Source organism: Oncorhynchus clarkii, chromosome 16 (genome assembly GCF_045791955.1).
Source record: "Oncorhynchus clarkii lewisi isolate Uvic-CL-2024 chromosome 16, UVic_Ocla_1.0, whole genome shotgun sequence".
In the NCBI taxonomy this organism is placed as follows: Eukaryota; Metazoa; Chordata; class Actinopteri; order Salmoniformes; family Salmonidae; genus Oncorhynchus; species Oncorhynchus clarkii.
Genome location: NC_092162.1, coordinates 36149474 through 36171303, shown reverse-complemented (window position 1 = coordinate 36171303; position 21830 = coordinate 36149474). Strand labels below are relative to the sequence as shown.

At 42.3% G+C, this 21830-nt stretch overlaps 1 protein-coding gene across 3 annotated transcripts in view; it reads right to left on the bottom strand.

The window, feature by feature from the left end:
- LOC139368351 (ubiquitin conjugation factor E4 B-like) overlaps positions 1-21830 on the bottom strand; it is a 96603-nt gene that overhangs the window by 39854 nt on the left and 34919 nt on the right. For all 3 annotated transcript variants that reach the window (XM_071107121.1, XM_071107120.1, XM_071107122.1), the window contains 8 exons: positions 18212-18353; positions 16283-16383; positions 9363-9474; positions 9015-9098; positions 6789-6845; positions 2613-2729; positions 668-766; positions 242-355 (listed from right to left, as the gene is read on the bottom strand). In XM_071107121.1, coding sequence (XP_070963222.1) covers positions 242-355; positions 668-766; positions 2613-2729; positions 6789-6845; positions 9015-9098; positions 9363-9474; positions 16283-16383; positions 18212-18353 — 826 coding nt within the window. The remainder of the gene's footprint in view (positions 1-241; positions 356-667; positions 767-2612; positions 2730-6788; positions 6846-9014; positions 9099-9362; positions 9475-16282; positions 16384-18211; positions 18354-21830) is intronic.

The following is a 21830-nucleotide window of genomic DNA, read 5'->3' as shown; positions in this document are numbered from 1 at the left end:
TGTTATTTAAGGAGTGGGGCCGTCCCCCTTTCATATGTATTTGTATTTGTTTCTGATAGGACAGTGAAAGAATGACAGCGACGGTGGGGGGAAAGCAGTGTGTGCTGGAATAGCAGTGGGTCTCTTCAGACTTTTTGGCCAGACATTCTAGCTTGAAAGGGTCACATTAGAAACACTCAATACAGATGTTCTATAGATTAAATTAAAATAGGCTAGGATCACTAAGCTGTAAGCCTTTTACCTGCATCTGGGCTTTCTTCACATTGCGGTTGACCAGAGCTGCCATGTAGTTGAGCACTACCTCTCTTGTCTCTCCATTTAGTAGGATGTTGTGGAGAATTTTAAACAAGTCACCCTGACAAAGAAACATGTAAAAAAGTATTATGTCATGCCAACTTGAAGGAAGTATACTAAAAGTCTAAATAAAAGTCACGATAGACCCAGGCAGGGCTCTAAGCTGACCTTTATTAAGTTAAAAAATGTAGGCTCACAACCAAACTTAGGAGCAAAATGAAAAATATTTGAGTTAATAAAGCTAGAATCCTGAATTGTTCTTGGCACACTGGTGCTCCTAAATTAAAATTCCAGGTCGCACAGTAAAATATTTAGCCGCATATGCAAGTAAAATGGTCGCACTGTACAGCCCTGCCAGGTGGGTGGGACTTACCCGGGCTGACTCCAGGTAGTGCTGCAGGGTTTGGCTACCCACACGAGTGTTCTCCATAGTGATCGCTGGGCCCGAGAAGTACTTGTCACCCACTTTGGTCTGAGTAGGAAAAGACCCCAAACAAAAAGTATTTTTGTTACTGGTAAAATATAATGGCAACATAATTCTGGAAGCAATATGATAAAACTTGTCATGGTCATTTGTATATTTGTGAGCAATTTCTTTTTAATGCATTTTGTGAAGTAAACTTATGCAATACAACAGGAACCACCAGAAAGATGTTAATCAGCAAAATTGGTAAATTCACTAAATTCCAAGGGACAAGCAGTGCTGCTAGGCTACTTTCCTTTTCTTCTTTTGGCCACATTGCATTGAGTCACACAAGCACACATTAATCTAGCTCCAGGGTGAAGTTCCCTCAATGTACAGATTTAGGATCAGCTTCCTCTCCCACAATTCTAACCTTAACTTCATTGGGATAGGGGGCAGCATTTTCACTTTTGGATGAAAAGCGTGCCCAGAGTAAACTGCCTGCTACTCAGTCCCAGATGCTAATATATGCATAGTATTAGTAGTATTGGATAGAAAACACTGACGTTTCTAAAACTGTTTGAATGATGTCCGTGAGTATAACATAACTCATATGGCAGGCGAAAACCTGAGAAGAAATCCAACCAGGAAGTGGGAAATCTGATATTGGTCATGTTGCACTTCCCAAGGCTTCCACTAGATGTCAACAGTCTTTAGAACGTTGTTTCAGGCTTCTACTGTGGAGGGGGGCTGAATGAGAGGGGAATGAGTCAGAGGTCTGGCAGAGAGCCGCGGGCTCGTGACGCGCGGTCATGAGAGCGTTAGCTCGCGTTCCATTGCTTTTCGACAGACAAAGGAATTGTCCGGTTAGAACATTATTGAAGATTTATCATAAAAACATCCTAAAGATTGATTCTAAACTTCATTTGACATGTTTCTACTGACTGTAACGGAACTTTTTGAACTTTTCGTCCGACCTTTCCACTGGACTTGCCCGCGCTTCGTGAGTTTCGTTTTGTTTACCAAACGCGCGAACAACAAGGAGGTATTTGGACATAAATGATTAACTTTATTGAACAAATCAAACATTTATTGTGGAACTGGGATGTCTGTGAGTGCATTCTGATGAAGATCAAAAGTAAGTGAATATTTATAAATGCTATTTCTGACTAATGTTGACTACACAACATGGCGGATATTTCTTTGGCTGGTGTGGGCTCTGAACGCTGTACTCAGATTATTGCATGGTATGCTTTTTCAGTAAAGTTTTTTTGAAATCTGACACAGCGGTTGCATTAAGTAGAAGTTCATCTAAAAGTTCCATGTATAATAGTTGTATCTATTATCAATGTTTATTATGAGTATTTCTGTAAATTGATGTGGCTCTCTGCAAAATCACTGCATGTTTTGGAACTACTGAACATAACACGCCAATGTAAAATTAGATTTTTGGATATAAATATGAACTTCACCGAACAAAACATACATGTATTGTGTAACATTAAGTCCTATGAGTGTCATCTGACGAAGATCATCAAAGGTTAGTGTTTCAATTTATCTCTATTTGTGCTTTTTGTGACTCCTCTCTTTGGCTGGAAAAATGGCTGTGTTTTTCTGTGACTTGGTCGTGACCTAACAATCGTTTGTTGAGCTTTCGCTGTAAAGCCTTTTTGAAATCAGACACTGTGGCTGGATTAACGAGAATTATATCTTTAAAATGATGCCTAATACTTGTATGTTTGAGAAATTAGATTTATCAGATTTCTGTTGTTTAAATTTGGCGCCCGGCAATTTCAATGGCTGTTGGCGAGGGATTCCCGTTCCCAGACAGGTTAACCGATAGAGTAGAAAACACAAAAAAAACTGACCCAGGATCAGCATCTGGGGGCAACTTCACTTTACCCCTATTACTCACGTCATCCTCTGCAAAGACCGACAGGCTGAAGAATGCTCCCAGGAAGGACAGTCTCTGAAACTCTCGGCCCATCCCCGGGCCCAGGGACTTGGGACACCACAGGGGCAGAGATGTCATCTGGACAGGACACACACGAGACATGCACAAACTCAGCAAAAAAAGAAACTCACTTTTTCAGGACCCTGTCTTTCAAAGATAATTCGTAAAAATCCAGATAACTTCACAGATCTTCATTGTAAACAGTGTTTCCCATGCTTGTTCAATGAATCATAAATAATTAATGAACATGCGCCTGTGGAACGGTCGTTAAGACACTAACAGCTTACAGATGGTAGGCAATTAAGGTCACAGTTATGAAAACGTAGGACACTAGAGGCATTTTACTGACTCTGAAAAACACCAAAAGAAAGATGCCCTGGGTCCCTGCTCATCTGTGTGAACATGCCTTAGGGATGTTGCAAGGAGGCATGACGACCTCAGATGTGGCCAGGGCAATAAATGTCAATGTCCTAAGACAGCCTAAGACAGCGCTACAGGGAGACAGGACGGACAGCTGATTGTCCTCGAAGTGGCAGACCACGTGTAACAACACCTGCACAGGACCAGTACATCTGAACATCACACCTGCAGGACAGGTACAGGATGGCAGCAACTGCCCAATTTACACCAGGAATGCACAATCCCTCCATCAGTGCTCAGACTGTCCGCAATAGGCTGAGAGCTTGTAGGCCTGTTGTAAGGCAGGTCCACACCAGACATCACCAGCAACAACATCGCCTATGGGCACAAAACCACCGTCGCTGGACCAGACAGGACTGGCAAAAAGTTATCTTCACTGACGGGTCACGATTTTGGATCGGAGGGTGAGGACATTCCCCCCAGAAATGTCCGGGAAATTGCAAGTGCCTTGGTGGAAGAGTGGGATAACATCTCACAGCAAGAACTGGCAGATCTGGTGCAGTCCATGAGGAGGAGATGCACTGCAGTACTTAATGCAGCTGGTGGCCACACCAGATACTGACTGTTACTTTTGATTTTGACCCCCCCTTTGTTCAGGGGCACATTATTCAATTTCTATTAGTCACGTCTGTGGAACTTGTTCGGTTTATGTCTCAGTTGTTGAATCTTGTTCATACAAATATTTACACGTTAAGTTTGCTGAAAATAAATGCAGTTAACAGTGAGAGGACGTTTCTATTTTTGCTGAGCTAACATGGTGACTATTACATTACTAAGCCATACTTGCTTGGTAACGGCAGTCACCAATACCACTACCCTGACAATTCAAATTGCATGTGACCTGTTCAACACCCCTTCACAATGTGAAACAATGTTTGTGTTTTCTTCATATTGTAGATCTTTGTAACGCAATCCAGCTTAAAGTAGGATGAGGACATGCTTATTTCTCACCAAGGCACTATTACAAATGGAATTGCCTTACATCATGCTTCGCACTGATTTCAAACTCTGAATGGCACGATTCTAGTGTCGCTAAAAACCGTATAAGCTTACAGTGCCTTCGGAAAGTATTCAGACGCCTTGACTTTTCACATTTTTAGGTTAAAGCCTTAAAAATTATAATCCCTCAACTAACCCATAATGACAAAGAGAAAACCCGTTTTTAGAAATGTTTGCAAAACAAACCAGCATATTTACATACGTTTTCAGACCATTTTCTGTGAGACTCAAAATTGAGCTCAGGTGCATCCTGTTTCCATTGATCGTCCTTGAGATGTTTCTTCAACTTGATTGGAGTCCACCTGTGGTAAATTCAATTGATCGGACATGATTTGAAAAGGCACACACCTGTCTATATAAGGTCCCACAGTTGACAGTGCACGTCAGAGCAAAAATCAAGCCATGAAGTCGAAGGAATTGTCCTTAGACCTCTGAGACAGGATTGTGAGAAACAAGATTCTCTGGTCTGATGAAACCAAGATTGAACTATTTGGCCTGAATGCCAAGCATCACATCTGGAGGAAACCTGGCACCATCCCTACGGTGAAGCATGGTGGTGGCAGCATCATGCTGTGGGGATATTTTTCAGCGACCAGGACTGGGAGACTAGTCAGGATCGAGGCAAAGATGAACGGAGCAAAGTACAGAGATATCCTTGATGAAAACCTGCTTCAGAGAGCTCAGGACCTCAAACTGGGGCAAAGGTTCACCTTCCAACAGGACAACGAACCTAAACACACAGCCAAGACAACACAGGAGTGGCTTCGGGACACGTCTCTGAATGTCCTTGATTGGCCCAGCCAGAGCCCGGAGTTTAACGCGATCGAACATCTCTGGAGAGACCTGAAAATAGCTGTGCAGCAATGCTCCCCACCCAACCTTACAGAGCATGAGAAGATCTGCAGAGAATAATGGGAGAAACTCCACAAATACAGGTGTGCCAATCTTGTAGCATCATACCCAAGAAGACTCGAGGCTGTAATTGCTGCCCAAGGTGCTTCAACAAAGTACTGGTAAAGGGTAAAAATACCTATGTAAATGTGATATTTCAGTTGATTTAAAAAAAAAAAATGAAATTAGCAAAAAAACAAATGAAAAAAACGATTTCTGCTTTGTCATTATGGGGTATTGTGTGTAGATTAATTATGATTTTTTGTTGTTGTTTTAATACATTTTAGAATAAGGCTGTAACCTAAAAATGTGTAAAAAGTCAAGGGGTCTGAACACTTTCTGAAGGCATATATTCCTTATTTACGCTTAAGGGGATTGTGTCTATGTCCCAAAGGGCACCCAATTTCCTTTATGGTGCAAAACTTTTGACCACAGCACTACGGGACCTAGTGAAAAGTAGTGCACTACAACGGGAATAGGGTTCCATTTGGGATGCATGCTTGGATTATGAGTCAACACCTTGGATTATGAGGTGCTATGGAGGAGATCGTTAGCTAATTCTAAGGGGTGTAACGTGAACCTATGGTTCGGGTACGTATTGTGGCTTTTGGGGTCTTGGTTCGATTTCGGTACAGCGGGAAAATTAAATGTCAACAGTTACTGTAGTTAACTTATGTTTATTTAAGAAAATACAAAGTGTTGATAATCCTATTTCCATATGGTTATGAGTCATAATGCCTGATAAGAGCACAATCAAGAATACCAACACTTTGGATATTTATATTACTCAACACTAAAATAAAGTGCAATATCCATGTGAAATCAATATGTAAACATGGCTATGACATTGTATTGGCCTGTGCTATAATGTTTTCTAACAAAGAAAAATATGCACATTTGTGTGACTCTCATAAAGGGGGTGATTCTTTAGCACCCTACTTTGACTTTCCCACTCTGGGGTAATGAGATGGGATGTCACTGTTAAGTAGCTCTAGAGCCCTGGAGGTCCATCCATCTGTAGTAAGCGCAACACAGGGGCATTGGCCAATTCATTGGCAACTTTGATTTTGCTTGATTGTATAGAGCGAGTAGTACCAGTTTGCTGAAATGGGTGCGAGAGGGCAAAGTTTGCATCGTGGCTCGCGCACTTTCACGAGGTGCTGAAACCCCCTATTCTTCTCAACCACTGAGAGTGGGCGCATATCCGCAGCTGTAAACATACCTATCGCTCTTGTCATTTCTTTGGCCTGGTCAGAATCCGCTGTAAAGGGCTGCTTAAATGTATGGGGAAGATGTAGTTGTTGTTTTGCGTTTCCGTCTTGGTAGGAATACTGGCGTGATGTCAGCGTAAATGTGACAACATGTTTGAGGTCTCTCTGTCCATCGCCATAGTAATCTACTGGGAAGCCAAAATGTTCCCAAACGGAAGATTTAAACAACGATGGATAATTCTCCTGGTTTATCTACCTCACCACTCGCCATCGTACAGAACAAGTTCCCGGCTGCACCTCACAAAAGGACAGCTTTAAGAGAGACAATTAAGATTTTACTTTTGAAACAACGTGAGCATAGGCTCTAGTTGTTTTAACAGAATAGCCTCAAATGTTTGTTTTTTTTCAGATCAGATTTACTCGAGAAGGAGCGAAGGCATAGCCTACAGGCCGAGTGTTGAACTTTTTAATGTATTAATTCATGTTCACAGTGTGGACCGAACCGAGGTCCCTGTACCAAATGGTTTGGTACGAAAAAAGTACCTTTAAACCCCTACAAATTATGTAATAGATGAAGAGATAAGAAAGATGGCTCCGTCTCTCAGAACATACTCACCAAATTGCACATGGGGTGAGTCTTCCCAAACTTTATCTCACAGAGCTCAGCTAAAGCCTGTAGAAAACAAAACACGTCGTAAGTGAACGTTAAATAAAGACCCATCCAAAATAACCTCATAACATTGACCATTGACTGTTAAATTGACCATATTCAAATGTGATTTTCAATTAAGTTTCCGTAAAAAAAAAAAAAAAAACGCCCGATGTCATGTTATGACAGATGTGTGTAAAAAGTACGGGGAGCCATAGAATTACTAGCCCCTTAGACCACGGCAATTTGAATGGAACAAACGTGCACACTCAATATAGCAACCGGTCCACCAATAAAATAACAATTGCCTTCAATGGGAAAATTCCCATTCTTGAATGAATAAATATTATAAGAATATATATATATATATATATATATATATATATATATATATATATATATATATATATATATACATACATATACATACATATACACATACAGTGCCTGGCGAAAGTATTCGGCCCCCTTGAACTTTGCGACCTTTTGCCACATTTCAGGCTTCAAACATAAAGATATAAAACTGTATTTTTTTGTGAAGAATCAACAAGTGGGACACAATCATGAAGTGGAACGACATTTATTGGATATTTCAAACTTTTTTAACAAATCAAAAACGGAAAAATTGGGCGTGCAAAATTATTCAGCCCCCTTAAGTTAATACTTTGTAGCGCCACCTTTTGCTGCGATTACAGCTGTAAGTCGCTTGGGGTATGTCTATCAGTTTTGCACATCGAGAGACTGAAATGTTTTCCCATTCCTCCTTGCAAAACAGCTCGAGCTCAGTGAGGTTGGATGGAGAGCATTTGAACAGCAGTTTTCAGTTCTTTCCACAGATTCTCGATTGGATTCAGGTCTGGACTTTGACTTGGCCATTCTAACACCTGGATATGTTTATTTTTGAACCATTCCATTGTAGATTTTGCTTTATGTTTTGGATCATTGTCTTGTTGGAAGACAAATCTCTGTCCAAGTCTCAGGTCTTTTGCAGACTCCATCAGGTTTTCTTCCAGAATGGTCCTGTATTTGGCTCCATCCATCTTCCCATCAATTTTAACCATCTTCCCTGTCCCTGCTGAAGAAAAGCAGGCCCAAACCATGATGCTGCCACCACCATGTTTGACAGTGGGGTTGGTGTGTTCAGCTGTGTTGCTTTTACGCCAAACATAACGTTTTGTATTGTTGCCAAAAAGTTCAATTTTGGTTTCATCTGACCAGAGCACCTTCTTCCACATGTTTGGTGTGTCTCCCAGGTGGCTTGTGGCAAACGTTAAACGACACTTTTTATGGATATCTTTAAGAAATGGCTTTCTTCTTGCCACTCTTCCATAAAGGCCAGATTTGTGCAATATACGACTGATTGTTGTCCTATGGACAGAGTCTCCCACCTCAGCTGTAGATCTCTGCAGTTCATCCAGAGTGATCATGGGCCTCTTGGCTGCATCTCTGATCAGTCTTCTCCTTGTATGAGCTGAAAGTTTAGAGGGACGGCCAGGTCTTGGTAGATGTGCAGTGGTCTGATACTCCTTCCATTTCAATATTATCGCTTGCACAGTGCTCCTTGGGATGTTTAAAGCTCGGGAAATCTTTTTGTATCCAAATCCGGCTTTAAACTTCTTCACAACAGTATCTCGGACCTGCCTGGTGTGTTCCTTGTTCTTCATGATGCTCTCTGCGCTTTTGACGGACCTCTGAGACTATCACAGTGCAGGTGCATTTATACGGAGACTTGATTACACACAGGTGGATTGTATTTATCATCATTAGTCATTTAGGTCAACATTGGATCATTCAGAGATCCTCACTGAACTTCTGGAGAGAGTTTGCTGCACTGAAAGTAAAGGGGCTGAATAATTTTGCACACCCAATTTTTCAGTTTTTGATTTGTTAAAAAAGTTTGAAATATCCAATAAATGTCGTTCCACTTCATGATTGTGTCCCACTTGTTGTTGATTCTTCACAAAAAAATACAGTTTTATATCTTTATGTTTGAAGCCTGAAATGTGGCAAAAGGTCGCAAAGTTCAAGGGGGCCGAATACTTTCGCAAGGCACTGTATATATAGTGGGAGCCTAAAAGGTTCACTCAGGGTTTACCGGGAACATAATCCATTTGGCACATCTCAAACTTCCCCCCATCAGTTAAATAGACAGGCTCTCTCACAGGCTGCAGTACTTCACCGCTGCCACCTTACCATGAGGGGGAATTTAAAGTTGTCACTGTCGAAGGAACATTCTTTCACAGCCAGACCCAGCCCTTGAAGGATTGGAACGAAGATCTGAAAGACACAGAAGCGCAGGTGAGCAAATGAGGATTGCACCACAGTAAAGATAGCTGAAAATCAACATGGTGAAATCTACAGGATAACTTGGTAATCTGCTGCATTTCACATGGTTTTTCTCAAGTGTTTGACCAAATTCTCAATTACCAAATGTTTTCTAATGGACCTTTAAATGCTCAGTCTTACCTTCTACTAGCTTGGACAACGTCACACTAATAAAAGCATAGTCTGTGTGTCATTCGGTCTGTCGGTTGAGCCCACCTGTCTGAAGACCTCCTCCTGGTGGGTCATGCGGGCCAGCTCCTGGATAAAGCCATACGGCAGGTTTCGGCACAGCATGTAGGGCACCAGCAGGGACTGCTGCAGGGGGCTCCTGAGTGGAGGGGCAAGGGGAGGAGGAACGCTTTTACTCAGACACACAACATACCTGAACCATGTCACCTGGCCAAATACTATTTTGAGGCCAAATTAGGAGCGTATTTTGAGTGAGAAAATGTGCATTGTATTCTTGTTTTCTACCATTTAACAATTGGCAGAACAGGCATTCTAACAAAAGCCTATTTTATACTGCACGTATGTTAGCGCCGAGTTACTACAAGCGTCGAGTTACTATAACGAACATAAAAATATTTCAAGAGCAGCTTTTTCCATCTTCATAACACTGCAAAAATCTAAAACTTTGTCAGAAACTAATCCATGCTTTTGTCACTTCAAGATTAAACCACTGCAATGCTCTACTCTCCAGCACTAAATAAACTTCCGCTAGTGCTAAATAATCTGCCAGAATCTTGACTAGAACCCCAAAATGATAATACATCTATCATATTACTCCAGGGCTAGCCACTCGACACTGGCTTGATGTTAAGGCTAGGGCTGATTAAGGTACAAATCATTACACTGACAAGCTCTTACCCATCTCTCCGATTTGGTCCTGCCGTACATACCTACATGTATGCTGCAGTCACAAGACACAGGCCTCATTGTCCCTAGAATTTCTAAGCAAACAGCTGGAGGCTGGGCTTTCTCCTACAGATCGCCATTTTTATGGAATGGTCTACCAATCCTTGAGAGAGATGCAGACTCGGTCTCAACCGACAAGTCTTTACTGAAGACTCATCTTTTCAGTAGGTCCAGTGATTGAGCAGTCTGGCCAAAAGGTGCTAATGTGAATGGCAAGACATTGGCGTGACGAACCACCCTTGCAGTCTTTGCCTGGCCGGCTCCTCCCGCTCTCCACTGGGATTCTCTGCCTCTGACCCCATTACGTGGGCTGAGTAACTGGTTTGCTAGTGCTCTCCCATGTCGTCCCTAGAAGGAGTGCATCACGACTTGAGTGGGTTGTCACTGACATTATCTTCCTGTTCGGTCTCGCGCCCCCTCGGGCTCGCGTGGTGGGGGCGAGCATCGAGGGCTGTACGCTGCCTTATCTCAGGGTAGTATTAGTTTAGTCTGTTGATATCCCTCTGGTAGTGCGAGGCTGTTCTTTGGCAAAGTGGGTGGGGTTATATTCTGCCTGGTTTGTCCTGTCCAGGGGAATTGTCAGACGGGACCACGGTGTCCCCCAACCCCGTCTCAGTCCTTATGCTGCAATAGTCTACACAATATATACAAAAGTATGTGGACTCCCCTTCAAATTAGTGGATTTGGCTATTTCAGCCACACCTGTTGCTGACTTGAATGAAATTGAGCAACAACGCGTAGAGCTTAAAAATAGTCTGTCCTTGGTTGCAACACTCACTACGGAGTTCCAAACTGCTTCTGGAAGCAACATCAGCACAATAAATGTTCGCTGGGACGTTCATGAAATGGGTTTCTTTGGCCGAGCAGCCGACAGAAAGCTAAGATCACCATGCGCAATGCCAAGCGTCGGCTGGAGTGGTGTAAAACTCGCCGCCATTGGACTCTGGAGCAGTGAAAACGCATTCTCTGTAGTGATGAATCACACATCACCATCTGGCAGTCAGATAGGCAAATCTGGGTTTGGCGGATGCCAGGAGAACGCTACCTGCCCAAATACATAGTGCCAACTGTAAAGTTTGGTGGAGGAGGAATAATTGTCTGGGGCTATATTACATGGTTCGGGCTAGGCCCCTTAGTTCCAGTGAAGGGAAATGTTAACGCTATGGCATACAATGACATTCTAGACGATTCTGTGCTTACAACAGTTTGGTGAAGACTCTTTCCTGTTTCAGTATGACAATGCCCCTGTGCACAAAGCAAGGTCCATACAGAAATGGTTTGTCAAGATCGGTGTGGAAGAACTTGACTGGCCTGCACAGATCCCTGACCTCAACCCAATCAAACACATTTGGGATGAATTGAAATGCCGACTGCGAGCCAGGCCAAATTGTCCAACATCAGTGCCCAACCTCACTAATGCTTGTGGCTGAATGGAAGCAAGTCCCCATAGCAATGTTCCTACATCTAGTGGAAAGCCTTCCCAGAAGAATGGAGGTTGTTATAGCAGCAAAGGGAAGACCAAATCTATATCAATGCACATGATTTTAGAATGAGATTTTCAACAAGCAGGTGACTGCGTACTTTTGGTCATGTAGTGTATGTGCTGAGGGGCTACGGTCAATCAGTCATATTTCTCCTGTGTGATCTTAAGGATACTACCTCGATTTCTCCAATCTTTCGCTCTTCCTTCCCGGAGGATCTGAGCCCTAGGACCACACCTCAGAACTACCTGGCCACTCCTGACTGGCTTTGTCCCCAGTCTACCTGGTTGGGCTGCTGATCCAGTTTCCGCTGTTCTGCCTGCAGCTATGGAACCCTGACCTGATTCTGCTATACTATGAACCAAAGATAAATTATATAAAGGATGATAGTAAAAAGCTTTGGAGCACCTTCAATGAAATTTTGGGCAAAAAGGCTAACTCAGCTCCAACATTCATTGAATCAGATGGCTCATTCGTTACAAAACCCACTGATATTGCCAACTACAACTACTTTAATTGGCATGATTAGAAAACTTGGGCATGACATGCCAGCAACAAATGCAGACACTACACATCCAAGTACAGTACCAGTCAAAAGTTTGGACACACCTACTCATTCAAGGGTTTTTCTTTATTTGTATTATTTTCTACACTGTAAAATAATAGTGAAGACATCACAACTATGAAATAACAAATAAGTAATCAATTGGTAACCCAAAAACCCCAAAATATATTTTTGATTCTTCAAAGTAGCCACCCTTCGCCTTGACAGCTTTTCGTACACTTGGCATTCTCTAAACCAGCTTTACCTGGAATGCTTTTCCAAAAGTCTTGAAGGAGTTCCCACACATGTGGAGCACTTTTTCGCCGCTTTTCCTTCACTCTGCGGTCCAACTTATCCCAAACCATCTCAATTGTGTTGAGGTCGGGTGATTGTGGAGGCCAGGTCATCTGATGCAGCACTCCATCACTCTCCTTCTTGGTCAAATAGCCCTTACACAGCCTGGAGGTGTGTTGGGTCATCGTCCTGTTGAAAAACAAATGAGAGTGGGACTAAGCGCAAACTAGATGGGATGGCGTATTGCTGCAGAATGCTGTTGTATCCATGCTTGTTAAGCATAACTGAATTTTAAATAAATCAGTGTCACCAGCAAAGCACCCCCACACAATTACACCTCCTCCTCCATGCTTCACGGTGGGAACGACACATGTGGAGATCATCCGTTCACTTACTCTGCGTCTCACAAAGACACGGCACGGCGGTGATAAGCAAAACTCGCAAATTTTGCATCAGACCAAAGGACAGATTTCCACCAGTCTAATATCCATTGATCGTGTTTCTTGGCCCAAGCAATTCTCTTATTATTATTTGTGTCCTTTGGTAGTGGTTTCTTTGCAGCAACCCGACCAAGAAGGCCTGATTCATGCAGTCTCCTCTGAACAGTTGATGTTGAGATGTGTCTGTTATTCACTCTGCGAAGCATTTATTTGGGCTGCAATCTGAGGTGCAGTTAACTCTACTGAACTGATCCTCTGCAGCAGAGGTAACTCTGGGTCTTCCTTTCCTGTGGCGGTCCTCATGAGAGCCAGCTTCAAAGCGCTTGATGGTTTTTGCAACTGCACTTTGAGACTTTCAAAGTTCTTGACATTTTCCGGATTGACTGACCTTCTTGTCTTAAAGTAATGACAGACTGTTGTTTCTCTTTGCTTATTTCAGCTGTTCTTGCCATAATATGGACTTGGTCTTTTACCAAATAGGGCTATCTTCTGTATACCATCCCCTACTTTGTCACAACACAACTGATTGGCTCAAACACATTAAGAAGGAAAGAAATTCCACAAATTAACTTTTAACAAGGCACAGCTGTTAACTGAAATGCATTCCAGGTGACTCATGAAGCTGGTTGTGAGAGTGCCCAGAGTGTGCAAAGCTGTCATCAAGTCAAAGTGACTACTTTGAAGAATCTCAAATTAAAATACATTTTGCTTAAAACTTCGTTACTACATGATTCCCTATGTGTTATTTCATAGTTTTGATGTCTTCACTACTATTCTACAATGTAGAAAATAGTAAAAAATAAACCCCTTGAATGAGTAAGTGTGTCCAAACGTTTGACTGGTACTGTATATCTGACCAAATTATGAAAGACAAGCATTGTACATTTGAATTCCTTCAAATGAGTTTAGAAGACGTTAAAAAAGTATTGTTGTCTATCAACTATGACAAGCCACCGGTGTCTGACAACTTGGATGGAAAATTACTGAGGATAATAATGGACGATATTGCCCATCCTATTTTGCCATATCTTCAATTTAAGTCTTCTAGAAAGTGTGTGCCCTCAGGCCTGGAGGGAACAAAAGTCATTCCGCTACCTAAGAATAGTAAAGCGCACTTTACTGGTTCATAACGCCAACCAATCAGCCTTTTACCAACCCTTACTAAACTTTTGAAAAATATTTTTTTTGACCAGATACAATGCTATTTTACAGTCAACAAATTGACAGCCTTTCAGCACACTTACAGGGAAGGATATTCAACAAGCACAGCACTTACACAAATGACTGATGATTGGCTGAGAGGAATTAATGATAAAAAGATTGTCGGGCTGATATGTTAGACTTCAGTGTGGTTTTTGACATTATCGATCATTGTCTGCTGCTGGAAAAATGTGTGTGTTATGGCTTTACACCCCCTGCTATATTGTGGATAAAGAGTTACCTGTATAACATAACACATAGGGTGCTCTTCAATATAATCCAAGTAGAATCAGTAATTCACCAGGGAAGCTGCCCATTACTTTTTTCAATCTTTACTAACGACACGCCACTGGCTTTGAGTAAAGTCAGTGTGTCTATGCATGCGGATGACTCCACATCAGCTACTAAAATAACTTGAACTAGATTGAGAATGGGTGTCAAGGAATAAGTTAGCCCTAAATATTAAAAAAACTAAAAGCATTGTACATATTGATACAACAGTAGCTAAGATGGGGATAAGTCTGTCCATAATAAGGTGCTCATCTGCCTTAACACGATCAACAAGGCTGGTCCTACAGGCCCTAGTTTTGTCGCACCTGGACTACCGTTGAGACGTGTGGTCAAGGGCCAAAAAGGGGGATTTAGGAAAATTACAATTGGCTCAGAACAGGGCAGCACGGCTGGCCCCTAAATGTACATGGGGAGCTAACATTAATGATAAGCATGTAAATCTCTCATGGCTCAAAGTGGAGGAGAAATTGACTTCATCACTACTTGCTTTTGTAAGAACTGCTGACAAGATGAATGCACCGAGGTGTGTGTTTAAACTGCTAGCAAAAAACTGCTCAGACACCCATGCATATGCCACCAGAGGTCTCTTCACAGTCCCCAAGTCCAGAACAGACTATGGGAGGCGCACAATACTACATAGAGTCATAACTACATGGAACTCTATTACACATCAGGTAACTGATGCAGGCAGTATATGTGTTGGATCCCTAATAGATACAAATACTCTGTCTGAATGCTCGGCTATGAAAAGCCAACTGACATTTACTCCTGAGGTGCTGACTTGTTGCAACCTCTACAACCACTATGATTATTTCACCCTGCTGGTCATCTATGAATGTTTCAACATCTTGAAGAACAATCTTCACTGACAACCAGAAGAAGACTGGCCACTCCTGACCCCTCTAAGTTTCTTCCTAGGTTTGCTCCTTTCTAGGGAGTTTTTCCTAGCCACTGTGCTTCTGCATTGCTTGCTGTTTGGGGTTTTAGGCTGGGTTTCTGTATAAGCACTTTATGACATCTGCTGATGTAAAAAGGGCTTACTAAATAATTGTACTGATTGACTGCGTCGAGTTACTAAACTGAGGCTACACACGCTTGCAACTATGCAAAATGGCCATTTTGCGTATCTAATTTTCGTTCTTGCAATGCGTATTGCGTAGGATATAACGTAGACACACAACATACCTGGAATGAGTCTCCTGGCCAATACTATTTGGAGGAACAAACTTATGTTTGACCAAATTCTTGCATCATATACTTGTATTCTGCCCTTTAACAAGTGGTAGCATGCATGCTAACTAACGTGCTCTGAGAATGGTGAGAAAACTGTAGAGTGTGGGAGCAAAGGTGTAAAAGACATGGCAAAATAATGTGGATATGTGAACCCAATGATAAATAAATGAGTTGCTATGGTGCTAGAACAGTAGCTCCTGCTATGGGGGCTGAAATAGCAGACAAAAATAACAAAACATGTCTTTTCCATAGTTTAATTCCCAGGCGAAAGCAACATCCAGGCCATCTGGCATCACAATTTCAAAACATGTCTTTTCCATAGTTTAATTCCCAGGCGAAAGCAACACCAGGGCATCTGGCATCACAACTTTCAAAACATGTCTTTTCCATAGTTTAATTCCCAGGAGAAAGCAACACCAGGCTATCTGGCATCACAAATTTCAAAACATGTCTTTCCATTGTTTAATTCCCAGGCGAAAGCAACACCAGGCCATTTGGCATCACAACTTTCAATTGACAAGTTAATTGCGGTTTTCTTTCATGTGTCTACGAGTAGATAGTTGGGTTGTAAAAAAAATTACTATTTGAAATAAATGGGTCATTTGAAACTAACAGGCAACAGACCTAGACACTCCTATTCAATGGCAGGGGAAGCACTGATGAACAGAATAATAGAAATGACTATTATGACTGCAGTATTGGAAGAGGTCACATGTGACAGGAAGGTGTCAGACTGACCTGGGCTGCGTGAGGGCACCCTGAAGGACAAGAGCGGCGTGGGAAATGCACTGTGAGCGTATGTTGCTGAGGAGCTGACTGACACTGGGGTGGCTGCAAATCTGAGAAGACAAGAGGAGGAAAGAGAAGTATCAAAAGAGAAGTGTTTTGACACCATCAGGGCTGCTCAGGTCAAGGTGACCCTGTCTCCACATTCTTCTGCAGAATCATAATTTGGTCACAGAGGAGTGGCGCGTTCTCTCATCGTAAGCGGTATTGTGGTTAGAGCTGTTACGGTGACCACATTACCACCACACCGCTGGTCACAAGTCACAACCACAGTCGAATTCCATCTGACCGTTTAGTCATGGTAACTAGTGTTAGGTTCTTATTTTTCAGAGTAAATAACTCACGGACACTAGAGAAGCTTAACCAAGTTTAATTCTTCCCAAAAGGTCAACACAGCTGTATTCAGACCGCAAAACCTTCTTCCCCCAGTCCACAGACGTCCATCTGTCTCCCCTATCTCAACCGTTGCTCTACTCCCTTCCACCCAACACATTCCAAAGCTATCCGTCTTCCCACAGAGAACCATTAACTTCTGACACACAACCCAGTCTCTTTCACTCTTCCTATTCAAGGCTCTATCCTTTATTTAATATCTCAATGTTCAAAGTTTAGCCGATTCCAACACTAGGCTTCTCCAAAACTGTGCTCGGATGCTGCTGCTGGTCATTAGTAGCCTACCAACCTGCCTGGTACTCAGCACTCTATTGTTTCTCTAATAACTCTGACATCAATGCAAATGTTTTAGAAAATCTAAATCAAACACTTCATGAGAGCCCATGAGCTCGCGTTGCACAACATTTCTATAGGCTATGCAATTGTTTATAGAATGTATTAAAAATCAAAACCTATACCCCAACATTTATCACAACTAAAGTTGCATAAATAACTAAATTAAGCATATAGGAGGACTTGTTTATTTTCTTTAGACCTATCTAAAATAAATAATGGATTTATTGTGATGGTGTAGGCTATATTAAATCTATTTATTAGACTTTTTTAAATGTAGATGTTCCAAAAGGTCTGCATCAGTGGCTGGTAGGCTGTGGTGGAAGCCAGGAGATGCTAAATGTGTTTATGTCAATTAAAAAAGGTAAATTACCGTGGGACCGGCAGTTATTAGCTTAACAATCACCGTCTGACAAAATGTAATGACCGCCACAACCCTAATTGTGGTCAGGCTCTGAACTCCATTGGTTATTACCTGAATTTTATCTACATGTGTTTTGTCCATCTCTTTTAAATAACACACATTTTATTCAGAAAAAGAGCGTTCCGATGTGCAAATTTAACTTTGCCTCATCTCAGGACATTTCTGCTACAACCAAAGGTCTTACAGCACACCACGCATGGCTGAAAAGTAAGTATTGTTTGGGGACACTTAAAATGGTGTTTCCAAATGCTTCAAATAGTGATGGGGGAAAAAATCTATAGAAACCTATATTATATTTTGGCCGACGTTACTTTGACTCCATGTATTGATTGGTAAAATACAACAAAAAAATGTTGTGCTAAGTAGCGTTAGCTAGCACTAGTGGGCTGTACCTGCTGCAAAACGGCGCTATTTTTCATCCTATAGGTTGTTCTACATCTTATTTTTAAACTGTGAACCAACATGTTGTCAGTACTTCTATTTCCATGACTGATCGAAACAAATTTTCTCTTGCGCTCACCTTTCTCTCTGCCGCAGACAAATAGTGAGCAATAATGTTTGGAACATCATCGAAATAAAATGGCAGTATCGAATAGCAATAAATATCGACACCGAAGTACGGTGATCGTATCGTGAGGTCCCCGGCATTTCCCAACCCTACTTCCAAATGAGTAGATATGTGGCTCCCCACCTTAGGGTTGACCCCTATGTTTGGGGTGTTTCCAGTTTACCTTGGGCGCCTTACTTTCCTCCATGCCGACACTGTCGAAGCGCTCGATGAGGTAGTTGAGCATCTCAGTCTCCATGCACGCCTCGATGGAGAAGCAGTCGCTGCAGGATTGCGAGTCAATTCCCCCTGCAGACACACCCAGACTACACAGACAGATGGAGAGTAAAACAGAGGGAGACAAAGTCATTACATTTAACAGTACGACAGGCGCAGAACCAGGGCACCATAAGAAACAAGTCGCGTGGACAAATGTGGTAAATAAGCAACCTTTCAGGTTCTCCTGAAATAAATGTCCAACGTTAGCTACAGTACTGCAGCGTAGTGTTTCAGCATTTTTAATCCACAATTCTTGAGTTTGAAATCTAACTAACTTAACTCTTCGATTTCACAAAATTACTTCAATAATTTCCCTCAATAGCAGTTTGAAGTTTAAAGCTAGGTCGTGTTTAATAGGGCACGCAACGGAAAACCTTTTGCATTTATTTTTGTTCAACTCCATGTAGTCGCTTGCTCCCTCCTGGTATGTTTCAGTCCATTTTCAGTTCATTTCCTTCCATTTGGTGCCTAATGAACACAATACACGTCATGGATTCTACAGAGATATCCATTGACCACAAGGGTTCACAGGTGTATTTGCTAATGCATTGCTAGTGGTCGGTTTCAGAAGACATCCTGGTGGGTAACCTGTGAGCATCTTCACACCAACACAAACCTCTGGCTATACAGTTAGTCATGTTTTATCTACAGTTGCAGACATTAAAATAAAATAAAATCATTTATACAGGTTGTGACAAGCTATCGCTAGGAGATACCAGGGCTGCGTTGCACACGTATTTCAACAAATGTTCTGCCAATACCGCAGAAATCTAACTTTTTAGTGACTGCAGGGATATTGGGGATAATTATTCAGCCAAAGGGTGCTTGACAGATTTCTAGCAGAGACTTGAATGCACAGAACGGAGAATGATTGTCTTGTGATATTGGTTGAGAACTTTCACTTTCAATCCAGCAGAATGTTTATCCGGGCTGCAGCAAGCAGCATTTGCAGCAGACAGACACCATTAGAAGACAAGATCAAACCCGTTGTCGTCTGTGATCTGAATATTGTTTGCAGAAAGATTAAACAGTGTCTTGGACATGCACTTCAAGGCTTATTTGCCTGGTCTTGACAGACAGGTCTAAACTTTGGATCCTTTCCACAAATCACAAATTTGATCCGAGAGCTACAGAAATTGGTCATCTGAGCTACAGTACATGACAGGGCTAATTCACTGGGAAATTACAATCCTGGGCAAAACTCGTGCGGATTATTTCCAAGACCTTCAGGATCCTAGTGCTTGAGTACCTGATATCAGGCTACTAACTGCAGTGCTAGCCTAGTCAATCTTTTTTTGTTGTTTACTTAACTGCAATTCAGACAACAAAGCGGAGCACCCTGCCTCAATCTGTACTGAAATAAACTAGTTCTAAGGTTGAGCTTCAAATACAGCCGAGGCCCGTCAAATCTGCAAGTGTTTACAGTCTCGACATTTCTCAACCTGTTCCTGCGGCAGCTTGCCTGCAGTGGTTTAACGCTGGTTACGTCCCAAAGGGCATCTAATACCTATATAGTGTACCACATTTTGCCAGGGACCTTGGGTTCTGATCAAAATTAGTGCACTAAGTAGGGAATTGGGAGCCATTTGAGACGCAGTTGTTAGCGGCTAGGCTTGTCACACTGCTGAAGCATGCCGTTTAAATATTTTATTTACTTATCTAGGCAAGTCCGTTAACAACAAATTCTTATTTACAATGACGGTCTACCAAAAAGGCAAAAGGCCTCCTGTGGGGACGGGAGCTGGGATTAAAAATACAATGTAAAACCTCTCCAGAAAGGAGAGAGAGGTTAAAGGTTTGGTGATAGGCGATGATATGGGCAGCAACCTTAAAGAAGGGTCTAAACCATCTGACCCAGGGTCAAGTTTCAGGAGCTCCTTCAGCACCTTGGACTCAGTGACCGCCTGCAGGGAGAAACTTTGTAGCGGGGCAGGGGGAAAGAGGGAGAAGCATTGGGGCTAGTTGCATTAGAAGGGGTGGGATATGAGTAAATGTTGGGAGGGGCAAGGAGGCATGGCTGAGTCAAACAGGAATCCTGACTTACTCCTTAAAGTAACTAAGTTGGAGTGCACTTATTTCTCATTAGCCTGAACGAGAGCCAGTAAGCCTGAGTATGTGTGTGCCGAGCATGTCGCAAAATGCAATTCCTGAGGTGGAGTAACTCTGCAAGATCACGGCCGAACCAGGGGCTGAACCTGTTTTTAATTCTAATTTTCTTTATGGGGGCGTGTTAACAATACCACTGAAAAAAAGAAGGTTCTAAGCGTCTTCGACGGAAGGAATCTGAGAAAGATTTAGGGAGTCCCATTGCTTTAGGACTCGGTCAGGTGGTTTAATCATGTCCCAGTTTAGGTTACCTACCAGGACAAATTCAGACTTAGTGTAAAAGGGCCAGGAGAGAGCTTAGGGCAGTTAGGGTACAGGCCTACCTGCCGGTGAGTCTACTGAACACACAGGCCGTGCAGCGGTGTATACCTGGACCCAAACTGAAACAAAATCCTTCTCCTGCTCATCCTCTTCATCGCTGCCGTCCTGAGACATGTCAGAGAGGGCGAAGAACAGAAAGGAGAGGGATGGGATTTGATGGACAGTTGAGACACACAGGTCATATATAAGAGAGAGGGTAGGGTTGGGAAGGAAGAAGGTTGGGAAGGAAGAGGGTAGCACTGAGGAAAGGACATAGGAAGGAAGTGATATGACTAGCACACCGTCTCTCAGACTTCAGCTGAACCCTGATTGTGATTCACTGTGGAATAGAACACCAGACTACTCCCCTAGTGCTGACCTAATTCCATGTCCATCAACATATATGAAGATACAAGGACACATAGGCTCCTACGGCCACCATAGTCAAAGAGAACCAAAGCTATGTTTCACACAAAAAAACATGCAGGACAAGCAATGCATTTGCAAGCAAAATAAAGGGTCTTTCTCCTGGTTTCTCAATGACACTGTTCCAGCTCCAAGTGTTTATTCGTCAGAACTGGGCCATTGTCCCAACTGACCAAACACGGAGCATTTTACTTACACATACACACTATTTTTTTATGACAGCGATTGTAAATTGTTCTAATCAGAGAATTTAAGGTTTGTGGGTGGGAATTATATGTAAACCTTTACTCTGACTTCTTCCCCAGACAGAGATTAAACCTAGTCCTGGACAAAAAAGCAACTCAATGGAAAAACTACATAGAAATGTATTTTCCATTTGAGTTGCTTTTTTGTCCAGGACTAGGCTTAAATCTGTGTCTGGGAAAACACCCATATTAATTTATGCAATAGGCCTACACAAGTAGCCCATCATCATGTAGCAATACACAAGCTTGCTAAACGTGCTTTTCTTACACCACAGACATAAGAGGCACTCAGGCCAGGTGTTATATTAGTACCAGATGAGATTTGGAAGGATGCCCCAAGAGACTAGTATCACCCACCAAACAAAAGCTTTATCCAAAATGGCACCATACCGTATTCGCAATGGGCCCTGGTCAAAAGTAGGGAACTATATAGTAAATAGTGTGCCA